The sequence below is a fragment of the Penicillium pulvis genome, assembly GCF_028828015.1.
Source record: "Penicillium pulvis strain IBT 33274 chromosome Unknown contig_23_segment0_segment0, whole genome shotgun sequence".
NCBI lineage: Eukaryota > Fungi > Ascomycota > Eurotiomycetes > Eurotiales > Aspergillaceae > Penicillium > Penicillium pulvis.
The window spans coordinates 4362963-4378084 of NW_026643075.1; the positions used below are offsets into that span (position 1 = coordinate 4362963).

At 49.0% G+C, this 15122-nt stretch overlaps 4 protein-coding genes across 4 annotated transcripts; 2 read left to right on the forward strand and 2 right to left on the reverse strand.

Moving 5' to 3' along the window:
- Positions 1–190: 190 nt before the first annotated feature.
- N7503_005928 (PSP1 family protein) lies at positions 191–2772 on the forward strand (the record flags this gene model as incomplete). The annotated part of the gene is made up of 2 exons (XM_057065475.1): positions 191–2208; positions 2268–2772. The coding sequence occupies 2 exons, from the start codon at positions 191–193 to the stop codon at positions 2770–2772; spliced, it is 2523 nt and encodes an 840-aa protein (XP_056923218.1).
- A 1043-nt stretch (positions 2773–3815) lies between these two features.
- Positions 3816–4698, reverse strand: N7503_005929 (uncharacterized protein; the record flags this gene model as incomplete). Its single annotated transcript, XM_057065476.1, has 2 exons — positions 3816–4257; positions 4319–4698. 2 exons carry the CDS (start codon positions 4696–4698, stop codon positions 3816–3818), a joined length of 822 nt encoding a protein of 273 aa, XP_056923219.1.
- A 208-nt stretch (positions 4699–4906) lies between these two features.
- N7503_005930 (beta-glucosidase) lies at positions 4907–7700 on the reverse strand (the record flags this gene model as incomplete). Its single annotated transcript, XM_057065477.1, has 8 exons — positions 4907–6296; positions 6356–6610; positions 6660–6820; positions 6888–6976; positions 7024–7157; positions 7207–7373; positions 7425–7507; positions 7577–7700. 8 exons carry the CDS (start codon positions 7698–7700, stop codon positions 4907–4909), a joined length of 2403 nt encoding a protein of 800 aa, XP_056923220.1.
- Positions 7701–13653: 5953 nt separating this feature from the next.
- N7503_005931 (uncharacterized protein) lies at positions 13654–14924 on the forward strand (the record flags this gene model as incomplete). Its single annotated transcript, XM_057065478.1, has 2 exons — positions 13654–13701; positions 14034–14924. 2 exons carry the CDS (start codon positions 13654–13656, stop codon positions 14922–14924), a joined length of 939 nt encoding a protein of 312 aa, XP_056923221.1.
- Positions 14925–15122: the final 198 nt, after the last annotated feature.

Sequence of the window (15122 nt, forward strand, 5' to 3'; positions counted from 1 at the left end):
TCCATCACAATCCACTAGTACTCTATACAGTACAGCCTAGTTTCTTTTTACCCAAAGATATCACAGGTCAGCAAATCCCGTGCCTATCCTACCTGCACCTCTCTGGGGTTTAGGTTCAATACTTTCTGGCATTGAATACACCGTGAGGAACTATATGAACTGACACCATTCCAGTATCAATTCAGACATCATGGCCGCGCCATCCCAAAAACAAAAATTGTCCCTCCAATCCAACACGCCTCCGGCGGCGAGTGCTAGACTCGAGAAAATTCACCCGGGAGTGCGCCGATCTACCCCAGATTCAGAGGCTCTTGCTTCGTCGGATGATGATGGAGACCATGCGTCTGTGACACAGAATATGATCTCGTCCCCGATCAAGCCTCGACGTCGAACATCATGGCTCAACGAGGTTCCACTCTCGGTACAAAGGAAGCACTCTCTTCCTGGTGGCCCCCTCTCCTCTGCTCCCTCTAACCCCACAAGCCCCGCGACTGATCAAGCGCCCTGGGCGACAAACCCAAGCCCGGGCATCGGTGGTTCGTTCAACTGGAATCAGTCCGGGGGCAGTACATTCCCCTGGGGAACGGGTATATGGAACAGTGAATCCCGCAAGGAACCACCGTCACGGCTGGCAGAGATGGTCCCTTCTCCGACCATGACCAACCCCGCACCTCCTCCTATGAGCGATGACATGCTCAGCCCAATCACTCGTACCATCTCTGGTGAATCAGCCATCCCATTTTCTATTCCACTGCACCCAACTCTGAAGACGTACCGTTCCCAGTCATACTCTGTTGGACAGATGGACCCTGAGCATCTGGGGATGATGGCCAAGGTTGGAGCTGGAGCTGGCAGCCAATACCCGAGCAGTCGTGCTCGAGGTCCCGGACAGACCTCAGCTAGCCAGCAACGTGGACAGCGGCCCAGCGTCCTGGGTGAGTTAGGACATGACTCCGCCATGCTCGGTCGTGTTCGCGAAGACGATGACGGTGGTGAAACCGTGAACAGTGCGGAGGGAGACAGCTACTCAGCAAGCCAGGCCAGGCAAATCGAACAACTCGCACGTGAAAACGCACTTCTCCGTCAAGCGGCAGCGGCAGGCCAACTAGACAGCCGGTACCGCGAGCGTGCACCCTCATCTGCCTCGACTGGTGGTGTTCACCCACTTCATCGTATCCGAGGTGGTGTACCCGAGGAAGATCTCGCGGGCGAGGACCTTGGGGAATTACGTGACATTTCCGGTTATGGTCAAATGCGCGGCAATGGCAGGCGACGATTCTCTGAGCATTCCGCCAATTTAGAACAGCAGTTCTCCTCGTTTGCCACTCCTCCTTTGGAGAACCGGGCACTAGAAAACGTGCGCAAGGCTCATTGGCAGACCTCGCTTGGCTTTGGCGGTGTTCCTGAAGCTCCACAGAGTCGTCGCCACTCCTTTGCTGATATCTCTCTGCGCCATGACTCGGTTGGCTCGGTTGACTTCCACAGTACTGTCACCCCCCGTGCTGGACTTGGAGATCGGAATGATGGATATGGCAACGTCAACGACGGATATGGAAACGTCAATGACTTCCCTAGTGCCTTACAGCAACAATACTATGCCCGTGAGCAGACCTTGCGTGGCGATGGATCCTCTGGGATTCCTGCGGCACTTAATCAATACGCAATGTCCGGTGCCTATGGCCGTCAACCCCCAGCGTTGTCCCATGCCCACCAGAACCAGCTTCTGTACATCGTCACATTTAAATGCCATCGTGCGGACGTGTTCTATATCCAAGAGGACACTGGCCTTCAAGTCAAGGCTGGTGATCTTGTGATTGTGGAGGCTGACCGAGGAACAGATCTGGGCACAGTGCAGCATGCGAATGTAACCCTTCAGAGAGCACGGGAGCTGAAGCAGCAGTATGCTGAGGAGCACTACAAGTGGCTCATGATGTTCTCCCGACAGGGCGTACTTGAGGGTGGTTCCAGTGTAGCCAACGGTGGCCCTAACCCTCGAGGTGCTGCCGAAGGAATGGGCCCGCATGCTCATGGTGTTCAAGAGACATCTACCGAGATCAAGCCCAAGCTCATCAAGCGCCTCGCTCAGAATCATGAGATTTTGACGTTACGTGACAAAGAAGGAAATGAGGCCAAGGCCAAGCGTGTCTGCCTGCAAAAGGTCGCTGAACATCGACTGAACATGGAGATCTTGGACGCCGAGTTTCAGATGTAAGTTAATCTCAACCTCGCCCTGTTTGCTATGAGAGCCGAGACTGACTATGATGCAGGGACTGGAAGAAACTCACCTTTTACTACTTCGCTGACTCCTATATCAACTTCAACTCACTGGTCACAGATCTGTTCAAGATCTACAAGACCAGGATTTGGATGTCCGCCATCAACCCTGCTTCGTTCGTGACGCCACCGACTGCTGGCCTCACCGGGCCCAGTGGGATGGCCAACCCACTATACAGCCAAGATGCGCCTCATGGAGAGCGGCGCCACCAGCAGGAACGGCCTTACGGAGGCCGAGATGACTCTGGGCGTGAAATGGCGAACCCCGTTGGCATGCTTCGTACTGCCTTCACAGACACTTACCAGCCATTCTCCCAGTCATCCCGGCAGGTAGATGCAGGACAGCCTGATCCTTTCGCCCCATACTCTCCCACTAGCTACGGAGCCCTGGAGACTGGTTTCTCCGACTATCCTTCCGGGGGTGCGCCCAGCACCCGCATGCACCCAGCACAGGGTGAATGGGCCAGCCGATTCCAAGGCCTCTCGCTCAACTCCTAAATTCCCACCCCTTCTCTGTACAATTCGAGTACCTTCGATTTTCTTGCCCGGTTTTCTGGTTTCTGGTTATCTGCAACGAAAGAGATTCACCCGCTAGACCTGCTCCATGATTTGCTTCTTGCTTTTTTACCTTTTTTTCCGCGCGAGTTTATGCGAAAGAATGTTTCTAGTCCATGGTTCTGAGATTTACCTTTCATTCTTTGACCCTGTACTACTTTGTTCAACCTAGAATTCATACCCCAAGGTTGTACAACCAACCACACACTCGTTACCATGTTCTCTGTTTTGTGTTTTCCTGGTCGTCTCGTTCGCTTTATTCTAATAGATTCGCCTCTTACGACCAAACAAATGTTGACATTAAGACTGGTTTGCGCTGCGCGCGTCGTTTCAGTCATTTGCAAAATTTTATTCCATTTTATTCATATCAAGTTTCTTTTCCATCAAGATTGGATTTACTAATCCCTTTCGAGGTTCACTGAAGTTCAAGTTTCTTCTATGTATGGAGGCTCTCCATTTATTGAGGTTTTTCTTCGACATTGGTACTAAGTGGGATTCCTTTCCGACGTTATATGATTCTTGATTTAATTTATTTTAATTTGCTCAAGATGGGTTTTAGCTATACAAAATTGTGGGAGATGATATGGGAATCGAAGCTAAGATGGGTCAGATATAGGGTTTGCAGATACTTGAAAGTCATATTGTAATGTGCTTGGCGTATCTTCTTCATCACACGTTTAGCCCTCTTATTCTCCTCGAAAGGATATTCAATATAACTCTTGTAGTGTGTTCATTGCTTAATGCTTATGAGTAGCCAATTATAATAATGGGCCTTTGTGATATATAGCGAGATGCACGATTTGATTCATCACTTGTATCCACTGTGGAGCCGTGGCTTGGACTTGACTCAGAGATCTTATCTCCAGCTTTCATCGCAAGCACCAAATAGATACCCTGCGCTTAGACGATTCGAGTTTGTTCTGGGAATCTGCATCCAACCTGAGCACCATAATTTGTATATCTTGAAACCTTTGAATGCAAAGACCTCAAGCAAACTTGTCATGCTTTCCCTTAACCTTAACATCCAACATAACCTCATGAAAATCACCCTCCCTCCTCGCCCTCCTCAACCTCTTCACCTCCTCCGCCTCCAACTTCCTCCCAACAATCCCCTCCAACTCCTTCTGACTAATCTTCTCATAAGCCTTCGACTCCTTCGACGCCCTCAGTCGCGGCTTAAACCTTGCTTGCATACGTATCCGCACACCAGTCTCAAATGAGATATTCTCCGCATCACCACGGATCTCCACACCAGCAGACGCTTTGGCATTCTCCTTTACACAAAGGAAAGTCTCCGCATCTCCACCGCGGGTCTGCAGATAGAATGTTCCGGGGATATCGGGGGATGGTATCACGATGAAGGATTCGTAGTGTCCGACTGCTGAAGCGGTGGCTGTGAATAATCCGTGGTTGTCGCAACCGAGGTATCTAACATGCATTAGCAACGACCATAACCACACAGCTAGAGCAGGAAATTTGGAAAACATACTTTCCATGATGCCCCTTAAAACTAAACCCGTCCGTGCCCGCAACCTTGGTGACAACCCAGACCTGCCTGACATCATGCGGCTCGGCTGTCGCTGCGTCACCCTCAACGAGATTCTCCAGCTCACTCGCGAAGACAACGCCGTTCGGATCGCTGGCTACGCAGGTGGGTTTATCGGATGGTAGTACTAGCACGATTGGACCGCCCAGATCGGTCGGCGCGTCAGCTGAGACCCAGCTTGTGTCGTCGGGTGGGTTTTCGTCTTCATTCTCTTGCTCTGTGGTGGTGGTTTTGCGGGTTTTTGTGACCGTTCCGTCGCTATCTTCCGTGCGGGTCTTGCGTTTCTTCGGCTTGTCGCCTTTGAATGTTAATGGTTTGACCATTGTGTGTGGTTTGGTTGTTCTGGGTTGGTGACGGGGTCGAGGTGAGAAAGTTAAGCTGCGGGCTTATCGTTATCGGAAGTGGGTCTGATGGATGAGCACCTTCGAGCTTGGGAGGTCTATTGACCTTACGAAGATATTGAATTCTGAATCCAACGTTGAATAATGATCTAATTCTGCAAGTCTAGGAAATATACTGCGATCTATGTGACTAGTCGGTGGTAACCTTCAGAGTCGTAGTGAGAGGTAGATCCCGACTCGAGGAACCAACATAAATCTTATACTCTCCACTTTGGAGGTGCCACTTCTGCGCTGTAACATCCCAAGTACTGAGATCACGACGGGTCAGTGAGAAGGATACCTCAGCAGACTTGCCAGCCGCAATCTTAACCTTGTCGAATCCACGAAGTTGTCGAACAGGACCACCGGGGATACCTACGTAGAGCTGGGCAACCTCTGCACCAGATTTGCTTCCAGTGTTCTTGACCGTCGCAGTAACCTTGACGATACTATCCCATAGATCGACCTGGCCACCCTGCTCGATGACACCACTGGGATAGGCAGCGATACCATCCTCCACAGAGGAAACCTTAAGCCCCGAGAATGCGAATGTGGTGTATGAAAGACCGAAGCCGAATTCATAGCGTGGCGTGATACCCTTTGCATCAAACCACTTATAGTCTGTAAGCACACCCTCGGTAAAGTTGGACTGCGGGAACAGCTCGAAGGGCTTGACTGCGTAGTCGTGCCAGTAGGCCGGGTAGTCGGATTCATTCTTGCCAACTGTGTACGGGAGCTTTCCACTGAAGTTGTCATCTCCGTAGAGCAGGGAAGCGATAGCACGACCGGAATCCTGGCCGGGGAGATGAGCGAAGACAATTGCAGTGACATTGGGGTTCTCGGCGAATGATTCCACCATACGGGTTCCGGCATTGTGGATGACGACGATTGTGTTGGGGCAGGTCTTTGCAACCTTGGCCACGAGGGCATCGGAGTAGCTATCGTATGTTCCGGAGCGATCGAGTCCCTCGGTAGCAAAGGCGTTGATAAACACAAGGCAGGCATCTGATGCTTCCATTACACCTAGTAGATCCGGGTTGGCACCGGTATCCCACATGACAACGGTGTTATCCTCGTATGCGCGCTGCTGGAGGGCGTCCAGAGGTGCACTAAGGTATGGACCCGCGTTGGCACCGGAACCACCTCCGACGCTCAGAGTGCCGTTGAAAGCAACCTGGAAATCATACGGCTCATTGGTGATGTCGGAGGTCTCAGACATTGCACTAAGCCAGGACAGGACTGGCTCATAGCCATCTTCCCAGGCATCCGTTGCGAGGACATTGCTGGGCATGTACTGAGAGGGAGCGGTAGCATCCCATCCAAAAACAGACAGCAGTTTTGGCGACTTCAAAGGCAGCGAATTGTTGACGTTCTTCACGAGGACATGGCCTTCCACGGCGCCTTCGAAAAGTGTAGGCTTGGCCTCTTTAGTGAGGGCACTGACAATCTTATGGGGTCCACTGATGTTGTAAGGCATTCCAACTCCTAGCGAAGGGTAGGTCGACGAGTCCTGACCCATCTGGTACCATGTTGCGATAATTCTGTGTCGACATTAGCATGCTTGGGCTCATATCGATAGTACCGCATGGGAGGGACATACCTTGTTGCCATATCATCCAGGCGAGAGAGCGGAACACTACCATTTGTGATGGCTTTAGTGAAGTCCGTACCCCAGTAGGTCTCACCAGTGGGCATGGCCATGTCAAGACCAGCTAGTGCAGCGCCCACACCAGAGTGCTGACCATACCAATCTGTCACGACAAAGCCATTGAAGCCGAGTTCTGTCTTGAGTAGACCGTTGAGTGTTTTGCTGTTCTGGCAGGCGTATGAGTTATTGATACGGTTGTATGAACACCTAGATTCTATTAGTCACTTTCATGAACATATGTTGACCATGAACTGACATGATGTTTCCAGCACCTGCTTTCAATGCATCTTGGAATGGCCATAGGTATGCTTCGTGCATTGTCTTATCGTCGATGTTGCTGGAGACGGACTCTACAGTCTGGTTATCAGAGTTGGCTGTAGGGTTCCGGTATAATTCTTGTTCGTAGCCGATAAAGTGCTATAAGGGATCATCTGATCAGTAATAGTTCGAATTTTAAGGATCATCGCGCTTGTTACGAACTCACCTTGACACTCGTGATCACACCTTGGCCTTGCATGCCCTCGACGGTCTGTGCCGCAAGTGCACCACTCAGGTATGGGTCGCTAGCAACACCTGTAATTTGTTAGACATATCACCCAATCACTTGAAGTTACACATACCTTCCCAGTTTCTTCCATCCGTGGTGGTTCTTCCCATCGGCGCAACAACAGGACCCAAAGCAACATTGACACCCTTTGTCCGGAACTCGCCCGCCATATGCCACCCGCGGTCGTGAGCAAGGGACTTATTCCAGCTATGAATATGTCAGTGATGAGCGCCATACAATAGTGTTCTTCTCTTACCTAGCACCAACATGAATGCCACTCGGGTAGCTGTTCACGAAATCCGCCATGCGAACTCCATTGCCCGCATCCTGAAGGCACATGCCTGGGAATCCAAGACGTTCAATAGCTCCAATGACTCCAACACAGCTCGTGCTCGTAGAATCAATTCCAAAAGTGAGGTTATTCTAACAATTTGTCAATTCATCTCCAATGCACTAAAATGTCAATTACTTTACCTTCTCCTCCAATGTCATCTGCGCAACCAAAGCTGTGGCCTTCTTATAGGCTGCAGCCCAATCACCAGTTCCAGTGCCATTTGCTTTATGCCATTAGTCTCTCTATAACAGCATAAACAGAGCGGATCGAGGGGAGACATAAGAGGACATACGCGACGGGTATACAGCTGGGGAATCTCCATAGAAGTAAGTATCGGAGGTAATATCGCTTTCAGCATGACCAAGTCCATAAAGGGACAAAACGGCCAATGTCAGGCCAAATTTCTCTAAGAACATTGTGCCCAAAATCGCAAGTGTCTTGACGCGTCCACGGGCGAGGGGAACAGGCGAAGGCCCGCGCTCCTCTTATATGTGCGAGTCACCTCATCTACTTAGCAAAAAATTGCAGCTCGGCCTGCTCACCGGTGATCTCATCCCGTGAGATCCGGTCTGATTGTGCGATCTCCAGGTCAGTTTCCCTGTTTTGACAAGCCATTTTGATCAGATGCGCTAGTGCCTCTCCACAGCAACTTGTACGAGAATCTAATAGACTACCAACCCCGCATATGGGCTCATATAGGGTCTGCTGCCCGTGGGGTGATGTCCGTGGGGTGCTTTCCGTGGGCTTAGTCCATCGGTGGTGACGTTGTTACGGTTAGAGGCTGGGTAAACCTCGGGGGAATGCAAGCCATGTTGCGGCCTGAAGCTCTGAGGCTGCGGAGATTATATTATTCCTTTGTATCAACAGAACCCCAAGTGGTGGATTGTGGTACTATATTACATTTTTCTTCAGTAGTCCGCCTCATCTAATCTTCAGTAGAAAGCCAAGATAGTCCTTGCAATCAAGCATTTCTCGTGTTCAAGCCCACACAAACAAGCCTCCGGGAGAGGAAGAGGCGCGGGCATTTATCGGGTGTACGAGCCACTAGTCCAACTCAGGCCGTGCGAGATGATGTGGAGGACATGAGCCGACTACAGTGTGGGGAGAATGTGGGGCCCCATGCGATTCAATCCGGGGTTTACAGGGATACAAAGTACAAATTACAAATCATCATAACTAGAACGGAGAGAATAATGAAAGGAAATATTCACCTCCAACTTTATACGCGTAAAAAATATCGGTATACATGTCTGTGCCCTAATATGTTGTGTAGTATTCCAAGGTTTTATGGCGGAAGCCTACCGAGGTTCGTCCGAGCTTAGCAAGACGCTATTCACCCTGAGCACAAGGGAACTCCGAGTGGGCCCATTTTTGTGGCTCCGTGTGGGTGTCACAGTGGGCCTATGGAGTATGGGATTGGTAGCGATCTCGGATCGGAGAAGAAGCTCCAAATCTAGTACTGATCTTCGACCTCGGGTAGTCCGATAGGTACTTGCCCCGGTGTCGAGATATGGTAGTAGTGTTGACGCCTCGCCGTCTTTCTTACTGTTGTTTGATCTTGATACACGTATATCCAGGACTTTGATGTAAGCCTTGGAATTTCTCTACTCTCTGGGCAGAGTACCGTATTAAATTTTCATTGTAGATCTCGGGGGTCCAAAATCAAGCCAAGACCCATGAAAAAGATACACGGTTTCAAAGGAAAGACCAACAAAGTGAATTGTGAATAGCATCAAAAAGGCAAGTATTGTTGGAAAGTCAGACACCTGGGCATAGGGAAAAAAGAGCAGCAAAGTTTGGGTAGCATCAAAAAGGCCAGTGTTGGAATAGCACATGTAGCTACAATATAATTGATTAAGCTGGATAATATCTTACAATCCTTTAGGTCCATCGCTATCATGCTTATCTAGAGCCCCTATCTCACGAACCAAGAGGACGATCCGCAAATCATCGATGCATTTAGCGAAGATATCAAAATCAAGACGGGAAGAAATAAGAAAAAGGCCAGCAAAACAGAGCCTAAATACATGGGCAACAAGCAACCCTCCTCAACCAAGTAAATAGACAAATATTTCCAACCAAGCAGATCGATACCTAAGATTACCCTCATTCCCGGAAAAAGTCACATCTCACACTGAGCTTAACTGCATACAAATAAACACCAGTCCGGATTCCACCCGGGTCGAAATACCCTGCCTCCTGTTGGAAGATAGGGTTAAGAACCACAAGCCGCAAGCTATCAAGGTCAACCAAAGTTAGCTTTATATGTGTCTTATAAGTGAAGTGGTACGACGACACTCACCACGTGATGTCGGGCGGACTGAAGGTCCTGCCTGTCTCTAGCAACCTGGTTTCTGCTTGTAGCAGTACCTAATATCTTGTAATTCGCGTATGTTTATATACCACGTTCTTCATCTCCGTATTTTTCCCCTGACAGAACGACATTAGGAAAAAGGAAGATGATCGACAAGGCCATTGGTCCTAGTATACATAGAGAGGTAACAGATGACCTTTAACTCAATAAAGCCCTTTGTATGACTATGTAGTTACTTATTGATTGATCAGCGCTAGCAACTCTACATTTCAAGTGGCTTGACTACCAAAGTATATGGAGTAGCAAATGACGTTCTATAGATGCTGATCTTGTCCTGTGGCATTCTACCAGTCTGAACCATTCCGAAATACTCTTTTTTACCGCCTCTCAAAGGCTTCACCCCCGCCACTTCTTCACGGCAAAAAGCATGTATTGAATGGCTGATTGGCATTTCGATGGTAGAGTTTTCAAAGTGTTACTTGAAATTAACTCGAACTTGTGTTTCGTTACTGTGGATTTCGCAACAAGAGATGTCTCAATAAGAGATGATCGAGGTTACCTTGAGCGCATGGTATGGATACTGGGCAACAAAGTTACACAAATTTGACAAAGTTCCAAGGTTACACCGTCTCTGGCAAGCATGGAGTACAGACTTGGTGTTTTTGCCACTGATAATCATCTGAATCATCTATTACTGTCCTTATTTAGTGATTTTACCTTTAGACCATAGAAAGCTGAGCAGATATTCAGGTTTATAGCTGATCCGAACCCGGACTGGAGAATTCTGGGAACGGGAATGATCAGCAAATTACCAAGAGCTGTGGTGTTATAAGCAGTATGATCCAGACAGCGCTGCTTGCCGACCCAACTGAAGCGGAGATCCTTTGGCGAGATACATGTAGTGTTCTCCGGCTCTAAATGGCTGGGCCATTGTGACCTATTTCACCAGCTCTACGTAGGCCTCGACGCCTACACTGTGGACGGCCACGGAACGATGCTCTGCCATGCCGCCCAATATGTTTACATAAACCGACTTAACGGAACATATACCCCGTTCAATTCCTGAAGATTATTGGGCACCTGATCGATGCCCTTCCTGAGGATTTACTTGCAGCTAAGTACATCGACTAAAGCACGACTGACCAGCTGTTTTATGAGCTAATGGCCTATAAATAGATGCTTTGGAGCAACAGAGCATACGACTTACGCAAGCTTCGCAATTTTTCGTCGCAGAGTATAGATATTGGCGTCACTCGGACGCACTTCGTTCAAAGGAGTTAGCGCGGTAGGTAGGTAGGTACTATCGATTATTGTGCGGCGAGGATGGCGTAACCTATCTCCTGACACCTCCCATGAGGTATTAGGGGCACACGAAGCTAGTGTAGATAGTTTCTATTTAGATAGAGTAGTAAATCACCCGTATTCACCATGAAACCATCCTCCTAGAAAGCAGCCCCAAGCAAAAGGCAGCTATCACCAGCTCAAGATTCCTGGCTTCGGGAAGAAGACGAGATTTTACGAGACCATCATGAACCACATGCCGACTCGCACTTTAATTTTCTGTCACTAGCGGGAACAGGAGGAAGCAGAGAGCATAGAACTGTACGGAACATCGAGCTATGGGAGAGATATGAAGGGAAGAGAGAATGCTATCTGTCAGTCAAGCGCTGGAAATAGTCCAGGGAACAATCATGCGACTCTGACAATTCTCATCAACAGCAAGACTCAGGTCGATTTTGTCGACGACTACCTCTACAACCAGCACATGTCACCAATTGCTACAAGAAAACCATACGCAGTCACATAAAGATCTATCATAGCTAAGCAAACGTCTAACATTCCATCACTCAGTCTTCAAATAATTACCAGTTGATTTGTCATAGAAGTGCATTGTGGCACATAGTCTGAACGGTGCCGAGTCCCCTCTAAACCGGGTAAGCTCCGATGCCTGTTGAAGGTTATGCCAGATAGGTACTATGCCTAATTCAGTCGCTCCAGGATCTTCAGTGCCACCTCCGTCACCTAGATAATTACACTTGAACAACCTAAATTTTCCTTCTCTTTTCATCGTCCACGCATTCCTTCCAGATACCCTTTCAAATCAGTACAAGCTCAGTCAAGATGGAAACCGAGTATGACCTGTGCCAGAAGCAGTGTGATGAGTTGGAAAAGATACTCCGCTCCCTCTTTCCCTGGGAAAACTTCCTCGATTATCCCGACCAACGTCTGGCTGGCATACAGACCTCTGATCTTGGAGTACAGCTACATCATCTCGATATCGAAACCGGTGATATAACCCCTCCCGACAAACCCTACTTTCTTCCCAGAAGGGATTTTCCAGACATCTCCAACGATTGCAAAAGTTCGCTCCATCGGGACTGTGTTCTTCGGCTGTTGAACAAAGACTTCGAGAATCAAAAGACCGATTCATGGATAGAACACGGCTTACACACCTACATATCCCTCGCCCTTCGTTCGTACTCATTTGATCTGGATAATGATATAAGAAGCAAGTTTTTTTGCATCAAGTATGTTGGTTTCCTGCAGGATTTCTGGAGGTGTGAAGATTACTTACTTTCTCGCCTTTGTATAGTTCCCTGAGCCGATACGATTGGATCCATGACTGGTGAGCTTAAATCCTGCACACTTCAATCTAATACTTCCAAGTTCTCTAACGTTTGATTTACAAAAGGGATACCGCGCGCAGGGAGTCGCAGGAATTTCATATGTGTGTACATGATGAGATCCCCCACGCTTCACTATTTGTATCGCGGCCCTACTGTCCTGAAGAACCGAAGAAGGTCCATAGCCGCTTAATTGGGAGGAATGGGCTGAACCACGGATGGGCAAGGGCGGATATCAAATCCTGTGGCAATGATGAGCTTCCTTCGATTGAAGAGGTAGTGGTGGTGGCGGGCCATCTGGTGAAGGCCGCTGACGCCCAAAGACGATCAGTGAAGGAGAACCCTTCAAAAACCTTCGATCGTGTTTCCCCGGTGAGCGTCACGATTTCCCTGGCCTTTGTCGCCACATTCCTAACAGGATATAAAGAGACTCGTTGTAGTCGTTGATTTCACGGGGCGCTGTCGCGTTCTTTCCGCATACTACGATGGAACGCTTCACGTTCATTTTACGCGGATCTTAAATTTTCAAGAGTTCACTGCTAGGCCACTGACAGGCAAAGTGTATCTTGATAGCATCGACAAGGAAAAGTATTTCCGAATGATGAATCTCATTCTGAAATGGACATGGCCAATCGCGGTTGGAACCACACACGGAAAAGCAAGATTACCAGTGACCTCGGAAACGAAAAAAAGATTATCAGAAGCTCCGGTCACTCCAAGGGCCAAAATATCGGGTGCGAATCATCAATCGATGGTGATTAGGATCATTGGCTAGGGTGGCGACTACGTGATGTCGAAACAGGAAAGGCTTCGGTGGCCAACGAAGTCGCTTTGCTACGAATTAAGAATGACATTACCAGCAGCGATACTAACTTAAGTATTGTCACCCATTTGAGCTGTGCAGACTGTATACTGGCTCATACGTGAGGATTATTAGAATGATCGAATAAACTTGCCACTCTCATTCAGTAATACTGCTCTGATATACTCCAACTGTAACATTCATTTAAACTTTAGTCTTCCAGCGTAATCATAGGAGGTACTTGCTATTCAGCTTGAAGGGGGAATTTTTTTTTTTTTTTTTTTTTGGAATCGATTGTGTGTGGCTTCGTCGAGTTGGCGCCGAATTGCACAGCACTGACTCGAACAGGGGCAGGTCAGCACAGTCTTCCTTCTACCCATTCGACTCTAGAGCAAGAAGGGTAAAATCGATGCGAGTGCAGAAGGCTTTGGCAAAAGGGTGGAAGGAAAACGCTGTGGAGGCCAGACATTAACTGTGGCTAATGGAATGCGAAAGATCGGACTACAAAAAGATGGAGGAAAACGAGGATCACGACTAGAGGTTGCACAGCTCTACCTCCCCTCGCGTTCCTCTCGGGCCCCCGTGAGATTGTCTTCTCCGTTTCTCAAACTTCTTCTCTCATCTTCCTAATGGGAATCTTTTATCGGACTTTTCTGTCTCATTTCAGTTCTAATATCGTATGACTTTCGTGTTCCAGATGCCAAGGCATTGGCAAATAAGCCTGCAATTGGGCCCTGGGGTAGGAACATCTGCAGACCCTGCGTTACCGTTCGAAAGACGGAGACTTGTCTGTCTTGCGCAAAAAAACATGCAAAAAATATGCATTCCAGACATCAAGATACTGGCATCGGTGGCCGCAATGTACTCAAGGACCGGACTGCTATAGTGATATGATATCGATCTATTTCCCCCCAAATAATGTCCTTGTTTGGGTCTCAGACCGTCGCAGAGTCTGCATTTATTTTTATCTTGCTGATATCTTTCTTTGAATACTAATATCCTTTGCAAGTGTAATGGTCTACATCAGCTCCTACATCACTCCTACACCAGCTCCTACATCACTCCTATACCAGCTCCTACACCAGCTCCTACACCAGCTCCTACACCAGCTCCTACACCAGCTCCTACACCAGCTCCTACACCAGCTCCTACACCAGCTCCTACACCAGCTCCTACACCAGCTCCTACACCAGCTCCTACACCAGCTCCTACACCAGCTCCTACACCAGCTCCTACACCAGCTCCTACACCAGCTCCTACACCAGCTCCTACACCAGCTCCTACACCAGCTCTCACACCAGCTCTCACACCAGCTCCTACACCAGCTCCTACACCAGCTCCTACACCAGCTCCTACACCAGCTCTCACACCAGCTCTCACACCAGCTCTCACACCAGCTCTCACACCAGCTCTTGCATCAGCTCCTACACCAGCTCCTACACCAGCTCCTACACCAGCTCCTACACCAGCTCTCACACCAGCTCTCACACCAGCTCCTACACCAGCTCCTACACCAGCTCCTACACCAGCTCCTACACCAGCTCTCACACCAGCTCTCACACCAGCTCCTACACCAGCTCCTACACCAGCTCCTACACCAGCTCCTACACCAGCTCCTACACCAGCTCCTACACCAGCTCTCACACCAGCTCTCACACCAGCTCTTGCATCAGCTCCTACACCAGCTCCTACACCAGCTCCTACACCAGCTCCTACACCAGCTCCTACACCAGCTCTCACACCAGCTCTCACACCAGCTCTTGCATCAGCTCCTACACCAGCTCCTACACCAGCTCCTACACCAGCTCCTACACCAGCTCTCACACCAGCTCTCACACCAGCTCTTGCATCAGCTCTTGCACCTTTGTACATTGATCTACAGGGAAATGCATCTCGCTGATCGGATGTTCTCCGCTCTACCTACCCCCAGCTTCCCTACTTCTGCTCTCTTACTGACAACTTCGTTTCAATGCAATGCCGATTATCAACACAGGGTACATTCGTCTCTCAAGGGTCATCTGGACGAAGGCACCGAGGCGATAGGCGCAGCCATCACCCCAAAGCCGCGAGAGCATGCAAAGAATACTCTCGGGGAAAA